This window comes from Lupinus angustifolius, chromosome LG12 (genome assembly GCF_001865875.1).
Source record: "Lupinus angustifolius cultivar Tanjil chromosome LG12, LupAngTanjil_v1.0, whole genome shotgun sequence".
In the NCBI taxonomy this organism is placed as follows: domain Eukaryota; kingdom Viridiplantae; phylum Streptophyta; class Magnoliopsida; order Fabales; family Fabaceae; genus Lupinus; species Lupinus angustifolius.
This window is the reverse complement of record NC_032020.1, coordinates 15506363-15526031: the sequence shown is the minus strand read 5'-3', so window position 1 is coordinate 15526031 and position 19669 is coordinate 15506363. Positions and strand designations below refer to the sequence as shown.

General features: G+C 32.0%; 4 protein-coding genes across 5 annotated transcripts in view; 2 read left to right on the top strand and 2 right to left on the bottom strand.

Moving 5' to 3' along the window:
• Nucleotides 57-1089, bottom strand: LOC109363034 (protein NUCLEAR FUSION DEFECTIVE 2). Its single transcript, XM_019609197.1, has 2 exons — nucleotides 894-1089; nucleotides 57-707 (listed from the first exon to the last, which is right to left on the bottom strand). The coding sequence occupies exons 1-2, from the start codon at nucleotides 1037-1039 to the stop codon at nucleotides 299-301; spliced, it is 555 nt and encodes a 184-aa protein (XP_019464742.1). The 5' UTR covers nucleotides 1040-1089; the 3' UTR covers nucleotides 57-298.
• On the top strand, nucleotides 9840-12140 carry LOC109361511 (U-box domain-containing protein 18-like). The gene has a single exon (XM_019606981.1). It carries the CDS (start codon nucleotides 9917-9919, stop codon nucleotides 11975-11977), a length of 2061 nt encoding a protein of 686 aa, XP_019462526.1. The 5' UTR covers nucleotides 9840-9916; the 3' UTR covers nucleotides 11978-12140.
• LOC109362026 (bidirectional sugar transporter SWEET5) lies at nucleotides 12809-15532 on the top strand. 2 transcript variants are annotated; one of them, XM_019607600.1, is made up of 8 exons: nucleotides 12809-12953; nucleotides 13211-13247; nucleotides 13329-13545; nucleotides 13653-13814; nucleotides 13907-14026; nucleotides 14269-14373; nucleotides 15198-15222; nucleotides 15264-15532. In XM_019607600.1, the coding sequence occupies exons 1-7, from the start codon at nucleotides 12911-12913 to the stop codon at nucleotides 15219-15221; spliced, it is 708 nt and encodes a 235-aa protein (XP_019463145.1). In that variant the 5' UTR covers nucleotides 12809-12910; the 3' UTR covers nucleotide 15222; nucleotides 15264-15532. The 2 variants fall into 2 exon arrangements, with proteins under 2 accessions (XP_019463145.1, XP_019463144.1); XM_019607599.1 differs by having other exon boundaries at nucleotides 12810-12953; nucleotides 15198-15532.
• Nucleotides 16135-19669, bottom strand: part of LOC109362437 (serine/threonine-protein kinase STY8-like) — a 6091-nt gene continuing 2556 nt past the window's right edge. The window contains exons 4-7 of the mRNA XM_019608233.1: nucleotides 17474-17670; nucleotides 17199-17373; nucleotides 16874-17008; nucleotides 16135-16762 (exon numbers count right to left, since the gene is read on the bottom strand). Coding sequence (XP_019463778.1) covers nucleotides 16556-16762; nucleotides 16874-17008; nucleotides 17199-17373; nucleotides 17474-17670 — 714 coding nt within the window. The 3' untranslated portion in view covers nucleotides 16135-16555. The remainder of the gene's footprint in view (nucleotides 16763-16873; nucleotides 17009-17198; nucleotides 17374-17473; nucleotides 17671-19669) is intronic.

Genomic DNA, 19669 nt, shown 5'->3' with positions numbered 1-19669 from the left:
TAAAAAAACAGACAAAAACAAGGTTAGAAAACTAGGACAAGTGCACAACAAAACAATTAGCAATAGCTAAATGACTTCATAAGTTCACAGCATACAAAAAGTATAAATTGCGATGGAAATGTAAAAACAAATAGAAGTTATATATCTCCAACAATTAACACCTAAGTTAAAGCATCTTCATATAGCAGCATCCACTGCTTCACAACTAGTAGTCTAGTAATCAGTTTATACGTAACTAATTAAGTAGTATTTTCAGCATCAAACACAAACAGAAAATTACCCGAGGTTGAACTCACAATCACAGAGGTAGTACATTCCCAAGCTCACGACCACGATGAAAGGTCCAGAAAATGTCGCCTGCAGCATCTGATTTGCCATCATCAATAGCAACGGCACCAAATATTGCTCGAAACGCACTGCATACCACAGCAGGAACAGAGGAATTGGTCTTTGGAGAAACTCTAACCACCTTGTGCAAGGCCAACCGCATTCCATCCACAGCACACGAAGATTCGACATTGGAGATTTGAGACAATTGATGGTTCAGCTCTTTGGAAGAAACATCAATGTCTTTCGAAAGAGAGCGAAAGGACACAGATGCTTCAATGACATTGGCACCAAGAATGCTCAAAGCTTTGTTGTTCTCCTCGGAGAATGAAGCGTGTGTCACGGCACGACGAAGAAGACCAATGTTTTTGAAGCTATACCTGATGAATATAAATAATTAAATATTAATCAGTTTATTCACATTTAGATAAAATTCGGGATAACATTTCACATTAGTCACACATAGATATGAGATAATGTACCCAAAAAAAGATATGAGATGATGTATTAAAATAAAATAAAAAAGAAGCGGAAGAAAGAAAAGAAAAAGAAATGAAATGAGAGACCCTAGTTGTTTCTGGAGGGTTTCGAGCGCTGTTGAGAAAGGAGAGAATGATTTGAAGTGAAGTATAGTTGTTGCTTGTCCTTGAAATTGAGGAAAGGGTGCAATGAGTAAGAGAACGAAGATGGTGAAGGCGCGAGATGATGCCATTATGGAGGTTCCTGCTTCTTCTTCTTTCTTCGGAGTCCAAGTGAGGTCGTTTTAGTTATTACCAATTTTACTTTCCCAAAGAAAGGAGGGTGAACTTTTCCATTAAAGCGTTAAACGACAACACGTTTCACCCTCTATTTACGATGCTTTTTGCTTTATACCATGTATGTATGTATGTATGAATGAGATTCAATGTGCAATTGCCAATTTTGTCTATACATGCCCAATTTAGCTTTCATCTAAACAAATTTATTTTATTCATACTTCCTCCCCAAAACTTTTGCTTTTTTAAATTTATCAATTTTTTTAAACTTACTTTTCATTCTAGTCATTAATTCTAACAAAATTCAATGGTTTTAATTAATGAGTAAATTTAGATTATTATATATCCATAGAATTAATTACTATAATAAAAAGTAAATTTAAAAAATTTACTCTTTGAATAGATGTATCCTAATTCATGCGAGAATAATGGAAGTACTACATGCACGGGTGACATATTTTTAAATAAAAGCTTGTAAATAATTTCTATATTGTATGTTCTGTATTGACTAACATAGTATAATATTTATGCACTGAGTATACACAGTCAATACATTATTTACCCTTCATTTTAATTATTTTTTTTAATAATAGAAAATGAACGATAAATGATATAATGACAGTGTAAAAAAAATTATATTTTCAGTGTAAATATTTTTTTTCTCTAATTAATAATGTTTCCTTAGAAAACTAATCATTCTTGAAAAGCAAATGTTTATATAAAAAATATATAAAATTTTGTTTCAAATTAAAGAAAGAAAAGCATTAAAAAGGAATATCTAACAAGTTCGGTATGCGGTATACCACACAATAGAGTTCAACAAGAACTAGAGGAATTTCATTAGTTAATGGAAGTGTAGGCTATATAAGAATGTGCCCATCAAACCAATTACATGAAATTAGCAAATGGAAGTGGCAGACTAAACTGAATTCATGAGTCATGACCAATAAATAAAAAACTATGGTATTATGTTCAAGAAATAATACCAGATATTATGAGCCCATCTACAGCCATAATATTATTTTTTGAGTCATGAACAAGAAATAAACAGCTATGGTCGTAATATATATATATATATATATATATATATATATATTTATAGTTGCTCTAGGGATTTTGATGGAGTAATAAGAAGGGCAAACGGAACACTTTATGGTCTTGCTGCAAGTGTATTCATTAAGACTAATCATGATGGTTGTTATTAATGTTATTCTTAATTGAATAAGAATATTCTTATTTTATCTGACTTTTGTTCTTAAATAAAAATAATTATTGGTTGTTTTCAGTCAAAAGAAAGAGAGAAGGGAGATATATATTGTTATTATTTTACAAAATGTTATAATAAATTATAAAATAATGTGTGTGATACTTTATACTCTAGGAACGTGCACACAGCAAACACCTTGATGCGGGCACTGGGAGTTGGAACTGTATGGTGGATTCCATTTGGAAGATACAAGATGAGTGAAATAGGCAGAGAGAAAATTATCTGAGTCTTCAAAACCACCTTCAAAGTGAAAGCTGCTGTTGAGCACTTGAAGAATCCCCCGTGGCTTTAATTAAATAAGCTAAACTTTGTTCCTTGTGCTTTCAATAATAAACAGTGATGAGGCACAATAGTCTATTTGTAATTATGGAGTGTGAATTGCCTTGCTTAGCTTTGGTTGGAACTCAATGAAAAGTTTAAATTCTAAGTCTCTCACGTAGCTATTTAAATTAAATATATTGTTATGTTAGCTAGAGTTAGTTAGCTCAGAAGTACTCTAGCAATTAAGGAAGAGGATAAAACGAATTCATTGGAGTTCAGGCTCAACCCTCTCATTTCAATATGCTATTTACAAATTCTATAGTTTTTAAATTTAAATTACACCTCCATTGATTATTGAGAAAGAAACGGTGCATCAGAATTTTTTTACATGAAAGAGATGAAACAAAAAGTAATGTACAGTGAAACTCTTACATTGGCCCCACCACACAGAACAGAGATCACCTTACCTCTATTCCACCACACACCCTTCAAAATTGGGATAAGTATATGTTTGTTTCAAACATGTCTCAAATCTTGTTATATTTCAATAAAAATATATTATATCAATTAAAAATTAAATATAGTTTATGTTTCATTGTTATTCTTACACAAGATTTAAGGCATAGTTAGGAACAGCTAGTGAAAATTGAGGGAGTGAATGTACCAAAATATCTGCTTTCTGGTACCGACTCATTGTGTTTGTGGGACAAGCTACCGTCCCTGTCCTCTATCTATGATGGAAGATTATCAAACCCAATAAAATAAGATGAAAGAACCAAAGCACTATGTGATAATATATTGAAGTAAAAAGAAAAATGAAAATTTTCTTAGTGGACAACTTCTTCTACTTTATATTTTTTCTCAATACCTTTTTTTAGGTCTCTCGTGTCTAAAATTATTCTTTAGAAATTAGAGTATCATTATTAGGATTTATAATAATCTTAAATATTTTAATGATAAATGAAGTGTCAATATGGAACATGAGAAAAATTACAAAAATATATGAAGAATTTCAAAATAAAATTTATCCAAATAGTAATAAGTGGTACCCCTAAATGACTTAAAATATGCTTAAATTATTTTCGCAATCATTCATATATTTCATGTATCACATCATTTGACTATAGTTTAATCCGTTAGGACAATATTTAACATTGATTTCCTCAGTGTGAAACCTTTAATTTAGTTGGACCAAGTCATCCTTGCAAGTCTTAAATTTAAAAGCTATGGCTAAGTAGATAAGTGTGAAATAATAGTTGTATTTTAGCAGTTTCTCCTTATAATAATCCACTTTGGTGTCATCGTGGCAATACAAGAAACGTAGCTTAAAGCAATGTTTAATAACAATTGTAATCAGTGTGTAGATTAGAGACACGACCATAACAATGATGTTGCGTATTACGCGTTAGTCATTTTCCAATTTTGAAGCACGAATAATATACTGATTTCTTAAGGCATGCAAAAGGAATTTTATGGTTGGGGAAGTTATTAAAGGAGAAATGATACCAAAATCATATATTAAAATGTTTCTATTATTACCTATCTCGCATTGGAGCAGTTCATACGAAAGCAGACAAAAACATTTACAATCAAACTGCATATTCTGGTAAATTTATGACATTTCTGTGTATCTCACAAAAAAACACATGAGTACTTTAAGAAATTAGGAGAGGCAAATTTATGTCATTTCTGTGTATTTCACTCTACTATTATTACCTTATGTCATGCGTCATTCGTGGGGCATTGGTCGACATTCTCTATAGTTGGACATGTGCCCCACCAAATTTTCTACAAAATTACATTTCTTATAGTTTGGAAAATAAAATAATGTTTTAAAATTCCGTGGTTATGGTACAATACTTTGTAAAAGAATCTTTGTCCCAAGATAATTCTATTCTCATGTACCTAGCCAACCAAATTATATAAAATAATGTGAAAATATTAATTTATGTTATTATAATATTTCTTTTTAATTAAATTAAATTTTTTAATTGATTGGGGACACCAAATAGAACGGGATTAATCTCAATACTTTACCACAAAATCTCTTATATGAAATACATTTTGTAAGATTGAGTATCTCATGTACATAATAATATACTATATATTATATTTATAGATTATGTTGTATCACCCAGCATCTTAAAATTCACTTATTCATGGTTGCTTTCACCATGCGAGCTCCAAATGCACACGTTGAGACTTGATCACATGTCTCATTTCATGTATCAAGTCAATCAAAATATACTTTTTTGTTAATTTTTGTTTTAAATTTTTTTTCTTTTATTTATATATAAAAATGTAATAAACTTGAGACAGGGAATAAAACACAATTGATAACAAGTTGTCTTTCTCTCTATGTTTTGAATCAAAAACTTAACTTGGTTTACAAAAGACTTCTACGGTTCCACTATCTATATTATTCGTTTGGATTCGCGCGCGAGGGGTATTGTAGTTTTCCTTGTCACATACCCAAAAACGCGTTAGATGGGGCATTATATCATTGGTCCACGTCAAGCGTATTGCTTTTTCCGTCAATAACATGAAATGAAATAATTCAATAAGCCATTGCATGGATTCATGACCACATATCACAAATAAAATGAGCAGAGGGAAATTATACGGAAATTGGGTAATCAGATATTTTTAGTCCATGAGATAACCTATTTGATTTATGTTTGACCATGTCGATATCCATAATTTGAAATTTTGAATAAAACAACAAAAGTGTTAAATGTAGAAGTCTAGAAAGGGTAAAGTTCTCTTATACTCAAATATCACTTAGCCTAACAATTTATTATAAAGTATAATAAGATTTGTATTACCTATTTTAAAGAGGGAATGCTTATTTGATTATTAAATATTTATATATTTATACTTATATATATATATATTTATAGTTGCTCTAGGGATTTTGATGGAGTAATAAGAAGGGCAAACGGAACACTTTATGGTCTTGCTGCAAGTGTATTCATTAAGACTAATCATGATGGTTGTTATTAATGTTATTCTTAATTGAATAAGAATATTCTTATTTTATCTGACTTTTGTTCTTAAATAAAAATAATTATTGGTTGTTTTCAGTCAAAAGAAAGAGAGAAGGGAGATATATATTGTTATTATTTTACAAAATGTTATAATAAATTATAAAATAATGTGTGTGATACTTTATACTCTAGGAACGTGCACACAGCAAACACCTTGATGCGGGCACTGGGAGTTGGAACTGTATGGTGGATTCCATTTGGAAGATACAAGATGAGTGAAATAGGCAGAGAGAAAATTATCTGAGTCTTCAAAACCACCTTCAAAGTGAAAGCTGCTGTTGAGCACTTGAAGAATCCCCCGTGGCTTTAATTAAATAAGCTAAACTTTGTTCCTTGTGCTTTCAATAATAAACAGTGATGAGGCACAATAGTCTATTTGTAATTATGGAGTGTGAATTGCCTTGCTTAGCTTTGGTTGGAACTCAATGAAAAGTTTAAATTCTAAGTCTCTCACGTAGCTATTTAAATTAAATATATTGTTATGTTAGCTAGAGTTAGTTAGCTCAGAAGTACTCTAGCAATTAAGGAAGAGGATAAAACGAATTCATTGGAGTTCAGGCTCAACCCTCTCATTTCAATATGCTATTTACAAATTCTATAGTTTTTAAATTTAAATTACACCTCCATTGATTATTGAGAAAGAAACGGTGCATCAGAATTTTTTTACATGAAAGAGATGAAACAAAAAGTAATGTACAGTGAAACTCTTACATTGGCCCCACCACACAGAACAGAGATCACCTTACCTCTATTCCACCACACACCCTTCAAAATTGGGATAAGTATATGTTTGTTTCAAACATGTCTCAAATCTTGTTATATTTCAATAAAAATATATTATATCAATTAAAAATTAAATATAGTTTATGTTTCATTGTTATTCTTACACAAGATTTAAGGCATAGTTAGGAACAGCTAGTGAAAATTGAGGGAGTGAATGTACCAAAATATCTGCTTTCTGGTACCGACTCATTGTGTTTGTGGGACAAGCTACCGTCCCTGTCCTCTATCTATGATGGAAGATTATCAAACCCAATAAAATAAGATGAAAGAACCAAAGCACTATGTGATAATATATTGAAGTAAAAAGAAAAATGAAAATTTTCTTAGTGGACAACTTCTTCTACTTTATATTTTTTCTCAATACCTTTTTTTAGGTCTCTCGTGTCTAAAATTATTCTTTAGAAATTAGAGTATCATTATTAGGATTTATAATAATCTTAAATATTTTAATGATAAATGAAGTGTCAATATGGAACATGAGAAAAATTACAAAAATATATGAAGAATTTCAAAATAAAATTTATCCAAATAGTAATAAGTGGTACCCCTAAATGACTTAAAATATGCTTAAATTATTTTCGCAATCATTCATATATTTCATGTATCACATCATTTGACTATAGTTTAATCCGTTAGGACAATATTTAACATTGATTTCCTCAGTGTGAAACCTTTAATTTAGTTGGACCAAGTCATCCTTGCAAGTCTTAAATTTAAAAGCTATGGCTAAGTAGATAAGTGTGAAATAATAGTTGTATTTTAGCAGTTTCTCCTTATAATAATCCACTTTGGTGTCATCGTGGCAATACAAGAAACGTAGCTTAAAGCAATGTTTAATAACAATTGTAATCAGTGTGTAGATTAGAGACACGACCATAACAATGATGTTGCGTATTACGCGTTAGTCATTTTCCAATTTTGAAGCACGAATAATATACTGATTTCTTAAGGCATGCAAAAGGAATTTTATGGTTGGGGAAGTTATTAAAGGAGAAATGATACCAAAATCATATATTAAAATGTTTCTATTATTACCTATCTCGCATTGGAGCAGTTCATACGAAAGCAGACAAAAACATTTACAATCAAACTGCATATTCTGGTAAATTTATGACATTTCTGTGTATCTCACAAAAAAACACATGAGTACTTTAAGAAATTAGGAGAGGCAAATTTATGTCATTTCTGTGTATTTCACTCTACTATTATTACCTTATGTCATGCGTCATTCGTGGGGCATTGGTCGACATTCTCTATAGTTGGACATGTGCCCCACCAAATTTTCTACAAAATTACATTTCTTATAGTTTGGAAAATAAAATAATGTTTTAAAATTCCGTGGTTATGGTACAATACTTTGTAAAAGAATCTTTGTCCCAAGATAATTCTATTCTCATGTACCTAGCCAACCAAATTATATAAAATAATGTGAAAATATTAATTTATGTTATTATAATATTTCTTTTTAATTAAATTAAATTTTTTAATTGATTGGGGACACCAAATAGAACGGGATTAATCTCAATACTTTACCACAAAATCTCTTATATGAAATACATTTTGTAAGATTGAGTATCTCATGTACATAATAATATACTATATATTATATTTATAGATTATGTTGTATCACCCAGCATCTTAAAATTCACTTATTCATGGTTGCTTTCACCATGCGAGCTCCAAATGCACACGTTGAGACTTGATCACATGTCTCATTTCATGTATCAAGTCAATCAAAATATACTTTTTTGTTAATTTTTGTTTTAAATTTTTTTTCTTTTATTTATATATAAAAATGTAATAAACTTGAGACAGGGAATAAAACACAATTGATAACAAGTTGTCTTTCTCTCTATGTTTTGAATCAAAAACTTAACTTGGTTTACAAAAGACTTCTACGGTTCCACTATCTATATTATTCGTTTGGATTCGCGCGCGAGGGGTATTGTAGTTTTCCTTGTCACATACCCAAAAACGCGTTAGATGGGGCATTATATCATTGGTCCACGTCAAGCGTATTGCTTTTTCCGTCAATAACATGAAATGAAATAATTCAATAAGCCATTGCATGGATTCATGACCACATATCACAAATAAAATGAGCAGAGGGAAATTATACGGAAATTGGGTAATCAGATATTTTTAGTCCATGAGATAACCTATTTGATTTATGTTTGACCATGTCGATATCCATAATTTGAAATTTTGAATAAAACAACAAAAGTGTTAAATGTAGAAGTCTAGAAAGGGTAAAGTTCTCTTATACTCAAATATCACTTAGCCTAACAATTTATTATAAAGTATAATAAGATTTGTATTACCTATTTTAAAGAGGGAATGCTTATTTGATTATTAAATATTTATATATTTATACTGTTACTGCATAAAAAATTTCCTCTTTATTATATAATAAAAATTGTTACAAATAATAATTAACTAAATAAATAAGGAGGTATCAAAATTAAAGTCCCTTGATATGAAGTAAGAAGGTCATGAAGTGGTTGCGTTCAAGTTGAAGCTCCCTAAGCACGTGGCCACATCCAATTAATCAGCTTATGTCGGTTTATTAGGGGCCCTGCCATTGATATCAAACTCGTTGTGCCTTCCTCCAATTCAAAGGCAAAATCCAAATCCACTCACGTCGTTACCTTCCTCAGTCTCAATCCCAAACTAACAGACCCACCAAAATCAAATGAATTTCTTTATTTTAAATTATAAAAGGAGTTCAATCAACTAACCACGTGTCCCTTTGAAATGGAGTTTCCTTCTTTAAATATAAAAAAACAAGATACTGAATACATCATAACTTAATTTTTTTGGCTCTTCATGTTGGTACCAAGTGAACCCAGATATTTCAAATAATATAGGATAAATGGGAACAATTTCAATATTTAAATACATAATATGTTACGATAAAAATCTATAATAGTGAAAAATAATTATTCAATAGTCAAAAATCTATAATACAATTATTAATGACTAGATTAGATGACATATTTTACTAGTAATTTAATTAATACTACACTGACTAATGTTCTACTAATGATCATGTAATAGTGAAAAATAATTATTTCTAATAAGGTTATTATTTTTATCAAATGTAGACTACTTATCTCAATAATTATCGATTTAAAGAATTATATTTTTAACATTTTAATCATTTTAGATATAACTAGACCAAATTTTATTAATACATTTATCATTTTTAATTATAATAAAATAATAATTTTGACATAAAAAGAAAGAGAAAAACAAACCTTTCATCTCCCTAAATCCCTCCCTACTTCAACGAACACCAATCACAATCCTCAGAAACTTCCACGTGTCCCTAAGCCCATCCAATCATCACTATAATAACACAATCCATCTTTCCTATAATAACTATAATAAATACTTGGACTTATCAACTCCCAAAGATAGAGTTCCTTGTAAAACCCTACGCTTTCTTTTCTTCACTTCATCCATTATTTGCCTCAATGACTCATACAAATTCCGATCAAAGCCGCCGGCGCATTCTATCATACACGGCGGTGCACCCATGCGAAGATATATCTCCGGCAACCCTTCTCGCTTCTCTCATCATTCTCTCACAAAACATATGCGACTTTGAACACAACTTCTTCCAAACCCAAAAACGAAACGCAAGAGAAACAATACGCCAAGTTAATATCATCCTCATATTTCTCCACGAAATTCAAAATCGTCGCCTTTTTCTACCTAACTCCATAATCCTCTCTTTTTCAGAACTTCACTTCACGTGCCAAAAAATCCATTTTTTGATGCAAGATTGTACCCGTGAAGGTGCACGACTCTTGCTGCTAGCGAAGTCCAACCACGTTGCTTCTCAATTCAGGTCACTTATTCGTGCTTCTTCCATTGCCCTTGATGTTTTACCTCTCAATAGAATCGAGGTTTGTGACGATGTTAAAGAGTTAGTAGAGTTAGTAGCAAAGCAAGCGAGGAAAGCTAAGATGGAACTTGACCCTAACGATGAACGTGAAAGTAGAAAACTTGATTCAGTTTTGCGACAGTTTGAAAAGGGAATCGAACCCGACGTGAAAACCATGCAGGAAATTCTTAAATACCTCGAAATCAAAACATGGTCTGATTGTAACAAAGAGATCAAAGTCTTGGAAGATGAAATTGAGTTTGATTGTGATGAGCGAGAGGTTCCGTTATTAAGCAGCTTGATGGGGTTCATGAACTACTCTAGGGTAGTCATATTCGAAAAACTAGATTTTTTCAACACTGGTCAATCACCTTCAAGGTGCAGCACAGAGATGATGATAACATGTATAAATCTCGAAGATTTTCGATGTCCAATTTCCCTCGAACTCATGATGGATCCAGTAACCGTTTCAACTGGTCAAACCTATGATCGAATCTCAATTAAAAAATGGCTCAAAGCAGGGAACATGATATGCCCCAAAACAGGGGAGAAGCTAACAAACACAGAATTAGTCCCTAACACAAGTCTCAAAAGACTTATCCAACAGTTCTGTATGGACAATGGTGTCTCTCTATCGATCTCAGGCCGCGACATATCTAGGACTATCGTGCCAGGTAGTTCAGCTGCAGCGCATGCCACACAGTTTCTTTCATGGTTTCTCACTCATAAACTCGTGTTCGGAACTGAGGAGCAAATGAACAAAGCTGCATATGAAATTCGCTTGCTTGCAAGGTCTAATATTTTCAATAGAGCGTGCTTGATTGAAGTTGGAACTATCCCTCCTTTGCTTGATCTTTTGGGAAGTAATGATAAATCAACACAAGAGAATGCAATATCTGCTTTGTTGAAGCTCTCAAAGCACGCCATGGGACCAGGAATTATAATGGAAAATCGCGGTTTAGTACCAATCCTTATGGCTCTCAAGAAAGGGGTTACTTTGGAAATTCGCCAAATTGCAGCAGCTATAATATTTTATCTTTCTTCAGTAAAAGAATATAGAAAAGAAATAGGAGAAAACCATGAAGTGATTCCAGGTTTAGTAGAGTTGGTTAAGGAAGGAACAAGCCATGGGAAAAAGAATGCAGTGGTTGCAATTTTCGGGCTTCTTTTGCATCCTAGCAATCATATCAGAGTGATTCAATCAGGTTCTGTTCCTGCACTTGTTGCAATTTTGGCCTCCTCAGATAAACATGAACTTATAACTGAATCTTTAGCTGTTCTTGCTGTGCTTGCTGAGAAAGTGGATGGAGCAAATGCTATATTGAAAGCTACTAATTCATTGCAGTTAATCACTGGGTTGTTGCAATCTGTTACATCTAATGCAGGGAAAGAACATTGTGCTTCAATTTTGTTGTCCCTTTGTGTTAATTTTGGTTCTGATGTAGTTGGTGTTCTTTCTAAGGACACAACATTGATGCCTTTGCTTTATTCACTTCTAACTGATGGTACTTCTCATGCTTCCAAAAAAGCACGGTTTCTTATCAAAGTTCTGCATGATTTCAATGAAACAAGAGCTTCTGGTGCATTGAAGGGATCCTCAGTTCCACAGGAACGAGCCACTCAACTTTGCTTTGATGAGAGGGTTTGAAGACTTAGTTTCTTTTGTGGTTTCATGTGAATACATACAAATACTTTATTGTGTAGGTAAGGTAGCATTAGTTTCTCTTGGTAAATTTTTGGATTTGTGAAATTGGCTCCATATTTTTTACCCAGCGAGTTAATTTCAATAAGTTAGATTTTAGCTTGGATTGGAAATATTTTTGAATACGTCATTATACTGTTATCAATTAAATTGGTGTGAAATTATACAACAACTCTTCGTATATTATTATTTTCTTTATTTTTTGTAATACTTGTAAAAAGAAATAAAGGAAAACTTAATAGTTATATTTGATGATTCTAAAACCTTTTATTTTAATTTTCTTTCTCTTAAATGAACCACGATTATGAATCATATATGCCTAATATTTGTTGATTTAATTGAATTCCTCAAGTAGACCTTTAGATTCAAATGAAGAAGATATAATGTTCAAATAACCAACATAAATAAGAATGGATGGAGTTGAAAGTAAGGGCGGGATAAAATTGTCAATACACAACTTTGATCATCACCATTGAATTTTGATAATAAATCAATAGTTTATTTTGCTATAAGTTCTAACTTTAATTAGCATCACAAACTTAATAACTGCAATGAGTATGGTCGCTGGTGCCATGTTTGTGGCTTATAGGAACAGTGACTGGAGTCTGTTACATGGTTCCGTAGAAAGAGAAAGTGTTGTGGTTATCACGCAAATTCACTAGTCAATACTTCAAAACAATTTCGTGGTTAAGAATTAAGGACACACAATACAAACCCATATAATCAGTGAAGTGTTTTGATACCTATATTTAGCACATAACGAAGTACAAATATTAAAAATTTAATTAATAAATAAATTTCATTTAGTACTACTTTCTTCTTTATTAGTTTTCACTTTTCACCATCTTTCTTGAGTTTCATCTTATATTTACTACAACCATGCCTAACACTGACACAATAAGAACAGTCATTGGAGTAATTGGTTGGTCCTTGAAAACTTTATTGCATTCTCTGTGTTGTTCCATCTTTCTTTCTCAAATTCCATGTTACACACATACATAGTGGTTAAATTTAACACCATGTGATTTTCTTTTAATTTTTTTAATATAAGCCAATCTAATTCAATAGAATTACAAAGAAGAAGAAAAACAGACATTGGAATAATTTGATTAATATAAGCTAAAAACTAACCATGCCATTTAATATAAGCTAACATATGTTTTATTATTTTATTTGCAGGAAATATCATCTCTTTTGGTTTATTCATAGCTCCAGCGTAAATCCCCCTCTCTCTATTCTTATAAATAGATAGATTATAGATTAACATTGACAATAACAAAATGTTCATAATTTGCAGACCCACATTTATGAAAATAATAAAGGCAAAATCAGTGCTAGATTTCAAGCCAGATCCATATGTAACAACTGTACTCAATTGTGCAATGTGGACATTTTATGGATTACCCTTTGTGAGTAAACATAATGTTCTTGTCCTCACAATCAATTCCATTGGCTTAGTAATGGAGATCGTCTACACTCTCATCTTCTTTGTATACTCAACATGGCCTAAGCGTGTGAGAAACATCTCAAAACTATATATATATAGTTTATTTTTATTGATTCTTCTAACTTAATTAATATATTACTCTAATGTTTTTTGGCTGAAATTAACAAAATTCAGAGAAGGATCATCCTGATTATTGCATGCGAAATCATCTTCATGTTCATAGTGGTGTTTTGTGTCTTGTACTTTGTTGATACTATCAATAGAAGAAAGACAATTGTTGGAGTTATATGCATAATCTTCAATGTTGCTATGTATTTGTCACCATTGACTGTTATAGTAAGTAAATGTATATTTGTTCTTTTCAATGTAGTATTGTTGTTTTAATATTGTACTCGATATTATCTTTATTTCTCAATTACTTTATACAGCGTCGAGTTATTCAATCGAAGAGTGTAAAGTACATGCCTTTCTTGCTTTCATTGGCTAACTTTTGCAATGGAGTCATCTGGGTTATTTATGCACTCCTTAAATGGGATCCATTCATCGTGGTAATGTATCGTTATATTTCTTGTTTATCTTATGAATCTATATTTCAACAAGACTTTGATTTATTGGTGTAAGATTGTATTGAATTTACATATAGATCAAAAAGTTAAATGTATGATTCATTTGAGCGATATTAGTTAAAGGGGGCAACTACATACCCCGAAAGAGATTAATTACTTTGTTTACTAGAAATGAATGACAAATTTAGTTGATGATGTTTGCTAATTAAACATTTGAATGTTAGATTCCAAATGGATTGGGAACAATTGCTGCAATTGCTCAACTTGTTCTCTATGCCATGTACTACAGAACAACAAATTGGGATGAAGAAACCCCAGCTCGTGTTAGGGTATGATTTCTGCTTCTATGTTGAATTTTTTCTTTCTTCTTTCTTACAATTAAAAGAAAAATTATGGTGATATCTTATATGACTTAATTTGGTTTGTTGTGTTGACCTATATTCATTGGGATCACATATTGTACCATAAAGTATATTGGTCCATGTGTTAGATTTTTATTAATTAATATGGGTGGCAAATGAAGCACACACCATACACTTATGTGAAATATCACATTCTCCCATATTTGTTACGATGTGAAAGAAGGATGTTTCTTTATCAAGAAAGTGTGCTATATGAAGAATAATTCATTTTCCTCCAAAATGATTGAGATGGATCAAATATGCCTATATGTATTTTTTACTATTCTCTGCTATTTATTTTTTAACTTTATCATTTTTTTATTAATTTGATATATTAATTACCTCTAAATGCGATTTGCGTTTTATTAATCTAAAAAATTATTTTACTACCTTTTTACTTTATCTATTAAAACTAACGCTTTAATTATTGTTATTATAAAAAAATGTTCAAAATTTCATATTATTTTCATTCCTTAGTTTTTCTTAATACTAATTTTGACCATATTTCGTTGCTATATGTTTTGTCTCTCATTTTAATTTGTTATCCTAGTTGATAGAGCTATGATGCATAAAATATAACTATATGGGGCAAACTCCAACAACAGTATAATTTTCTCTCTTTCCATACTAGTAAAAACTACTGTGTGTAAAAACTAAGGATTTTTTTCTATAATCAGTACTCATTAGAGTATACTATGATTTTGTTGTGTTAATGGTTTTTTCTCATATCTTGTAATTTCTTTCATGTGCAGGATAATGCCATAGAAATGCAATAATGTATCTGAATTTAAAGCCTCATTATTTGGTACCCTTTCCAAGTGTCTGAATGGCAAAGTAAGTATTCAATACAATTTTGGTTTATGAGTTCAATATATATGTCTTCCGTCAAACATAGGGAGATGATAAAGTTAGAAAAGAATGAAAATTTTAAAAAGTCCTGAGGATCTATATTTTTTTGGCTATGTAATTAATGTAGTGTACTTGTTTTATCTTTTAATTATTATCTATTTTATAGACACGGTGTAATTTTCTATGATCCATTTTGAACAAGATACATGAGTTTTTCTGAGGCACTTTTGTTTATTAATGACATGTTTCTTTTTTGTCTCTAAGAGTGTGTTTTTAGTTGATTTTTTAGAGTAATGAAGGAAAGTAAAAAAACTTGGAATTTTGATAACATCTCAAACCGCTTATTTTCCTTCTTCCCCTCAGAATCAAATTCTCTAATAAACTTAATAATACGATTTGCAATAAATATATCAACACAAATTTCCTCTTTCCAACTGTTTAACAGTTAAATGCAACTTTTCAAAAACAAAAAACAAAAATACTAATCAGCAATACTAACTACAACAGATTGACATTGAAGTATACTAACAATTTGTGCTAATACCAAAATTTAACAATTTGTGCTAATACCAAAATTGCACATTGATTTCCCCCCTCTTATCATAGAATATTTTATGGTGTATGATCCGATGTATATCATTCATCATTCAAGTGTACTTTTGTTATTACACTTCAATCATCATTCGGATAGTAGATTAATATTTTTTTATGAATGAAAGTAACTATAGAAGAATTATGTAAATTGTGAAACATGGACTCCATTCTATATTGATGCTAAGTTGAACCAAGTAAACCAGTCAAACATCATACAGCTCCAGCACCACTTCTGGAAAATATAACTAGTTTTCAAATGAACATAGTTAAAGAGTAGATATTACAATACCAAACACATGGATCCAATGTAATCACATCAATTATAATGGGAAGTTTATAGCAGTATATTGAAGATCCTGCTAGGTTCTTGGTACAAGGCCAATCCAGCAACATTGCCAAGCTGAAATTAATACACATAACCCAAACCAAGGGGAAGGAACAAAAAAAGGTAAGAGTAAAAGAAAATCAGGGGTATAGCTTTACATATTCAAGTCATTCAATGACATGTTACCAGCTCCTCCTACATATACCCGAAACTACTATGTATTGCTCTCATATTGGTATCATATTTTCTTTCTCACCAATGCATACAATATTGATTCTTCAAATGCTAGTGAAAAATGACAATGTCCCAATAAATTTTTTGCTGGAATAAAGAATAAAAACCTCAAGGCCCTCTACGCCTGCGGAAGCAAAGACAACCGTCCTGCTGATCTGGAGGGATCATACCTCCACCTTTGGATGTGTCAATGGCCTCCAGCATGGAAACTACCTCATCCATCTCCGGGCGCTTATCGGGACTGGCATCCCAGCATTTCTTCATTACATTTGCTAGAGAACTTGGACAACATCTTGGTATTTCGGGTCTCAGATTCTGAAATTCCAACAAAAATATATAATAAAATCATTATGACAGGTTCATTGAAACTGAAGAATTCAGTGACAAACATGCACTTCCCAGAAGCAAATATAGTAAGTAATATACCTGGCGAACAACGGCTGAAGTAATTTCCGAGAAACTCAAGTCAGGATATGGCATGTCACAACAATATGTTTCCCATAAACAGATACCAAAACTATACACATCACATTTCCTGTTATAGGGATTTCCATTTAGAACCTGTTGGATAAATAAATAATCATTTGTCAGTTACTTAAGCTTTTTCTTTGATCAAATTTAAAACTTCCATGTTGCATCTCATCTTTTTCTTTTCTTATTCACATACTATTTGTTGCCACATAAGATCACCTCTGCGCTAGTACGATAATCTCAAAATTTTCAACGATTTTAAAGGGTACTGATAACACACCTCTGGGGCCATGTAACCAAGAGTACCAGTCTCCCCGGTCATATCATTAGGATTTGATGCCTCAACACGGGCAACCCCAAAATCAGCAATTTTAACTGTGCGTGACTTATCCAACAGCATGTTTTCTGTCTTTACATCTCTATGGACAATCTTCTGAGAGTGAAGATAGCTCAGCCTGCAAAACCATGTAAATTATAGTTCAGCAGTTATGTATATAAATTACGAGACAGTTATTGTTCTCAACTCGCTAAACCACAATTGAAGTAGATAGATACCCTCTAGCAAGATCAACCGCAAGCTGGATGACAACCTTAAAGGCTAACTTCCTCTTCCTGTTCTTTATTAGGAAAGTTTTCAGTGTACCTCCAGGAAGATACTCCACAACGACACAACACACGTTGCTTGGCATGCCGATTAGACCATTATCAGTTTGTATCTGTAATTCTGCAGACCCCATTGTTGCCCCTATGAACTAAACATGGAAAAGGTAAATTGTTTAAGAAAACAACGGAATAGAAACACTTGCAAATAGAATGCATAACACCCTCTGAAAAAGGGGGCCCAATGCACGAGGCTCCACCTAGTGAGGTCTGGGGAGGTAGATGTACACATTCTTACCTTCGCAAGTAAAGAGGTAATAAGGACATTATATTTATCCTTGTTCTCTTATATTTTCAAATGCATCCTTTGTCTAATATAAGAGTAGGATAAAGACCGGGACACCCCGGGATACCAAAAGAATGTAATAAAATGCAATAAAGATACAGGATATCATTTCATGCAGTCAGAAAAAGGTTAAAGTTCATTTAGAGGAGAAAATCGGAATAGAGATATCAATTATTCCAAAGAACAGATTCACCATAAATTATAGAAATATCAAGATTAGTTTTGAAAGAATGTTGGTTGGCTGGTTTATTACTTTATTTATTTACAAGCCTTGTTCAACGGAAACGGGGATGCTGAACCAAATATGAAATGGCAATTCATATGTTTGCATCCTTCAATGTGAAAGACTAGTTCAAGTTTAGAGCACTATGAAGTTGCAACAAGTAATGTACAAAATGGAACTATATCTAAATATGAAGTAATCAACATTCATTCTTAAATCAACCGAGTAATGTCTAAACAAACTAACATGGAAGTTAGAGTTCTATTTTTTATTGTAAAGGTGTAGCCTTTACTTATCCTTTTTCTACTTGTAATGGATATGCAATAGTCTGCAGAGATGTCATCAAAACAGTTTCTTTTTTTACAAAGAGAGAAATAAATAAATTCCAATTACCAGAAACAAATCTTCTACTGATTATGCAAATTCTCATGAATTCAAGCTGCACATCTCCTTAATAAGGTAATACTATATGCAACCATTGCTGCAATCTTTGTATTATATTCCAGTGAAGATTCTCATGAATTCAAGGCTCTGACTTATCGATTCCAACTCACATATCACAACGATCTCTTCATATATCACCTCTTATCGTCAAAATTTATATATTTTCCCCTATCCTCCTAACTAAAATTTGTATTATCAATAGAATCAGAGACAATATGACTAACATGTATACTTCAAAGTAGGGATAAAATCTGTTGGAGAAATGGAGATGGCGTAGATTGCATGACGACGAGGCTTTTTGGGTGAAGGTAATTCCTTTAAAGTATGGTCCTGATTGGTCTTCGAATAGTAAAAACAATGCTTCGAGATGGTGGAAGGATTTAGGTAAAGTTGGCTCTCCTATAGGCGATACAGATGGTTGGTTCGTCAATAATATTTGGAGGGAAATTGGTAATGGTCTTCAAACTCTTTTTTGGCAAGATGTTTGGGTGGGTAATCAGAGCCTTAGAGAGGTTTTTCCTTGATTATTTAATCTAGCTAGGAACAAGCTTGCTCGGGTAGGAGATTATGACTATTGGAAGGATGATGTGTGGTCTTGGGAAATTCCTTGGAGAAGACCATTGTTTGGTAGAGAAGAGTACATTGCTAGCAGCTTGTATGTCTTGATTCGGAACCATTCATGCAAAAGGGAGATGTTGGATAGATGGAGGTGGGGGCTAGATGCCTCAGGGGTCTATTTGGTTAAATCTACTTACTTGGCTCAGGTGAATCAACATCAATCTCCTTTAGGTAAAGTTTTAAAAAAATGTTGGATTAATTGTGTGCCTTCAAATATCTGTTGTTTTGTCTGGAAACTCCTCAGAAGAAGGCTTCCGACAAAGGATAAGTTGTTTAAGAGGAATATTATAGTGAGGGCAGATGATTTGATATGCACTTTATGCAAAAATCATGTCGACTCATTTTATCACTTATTCATATCTTGCGAGTTTGTTTCAAGTGTGTGGAAAGGTTTTTACTCTTGGTTACAAACTCCAATTACTTTCCCTTCAACAATTCTTGAGTTCTTCAATCTTCATGGTTCTCTTGAAAGATGTAGAGGCGCACAAGTTTGGAGAATGTTGTGGTTTGCGGTTGTTTG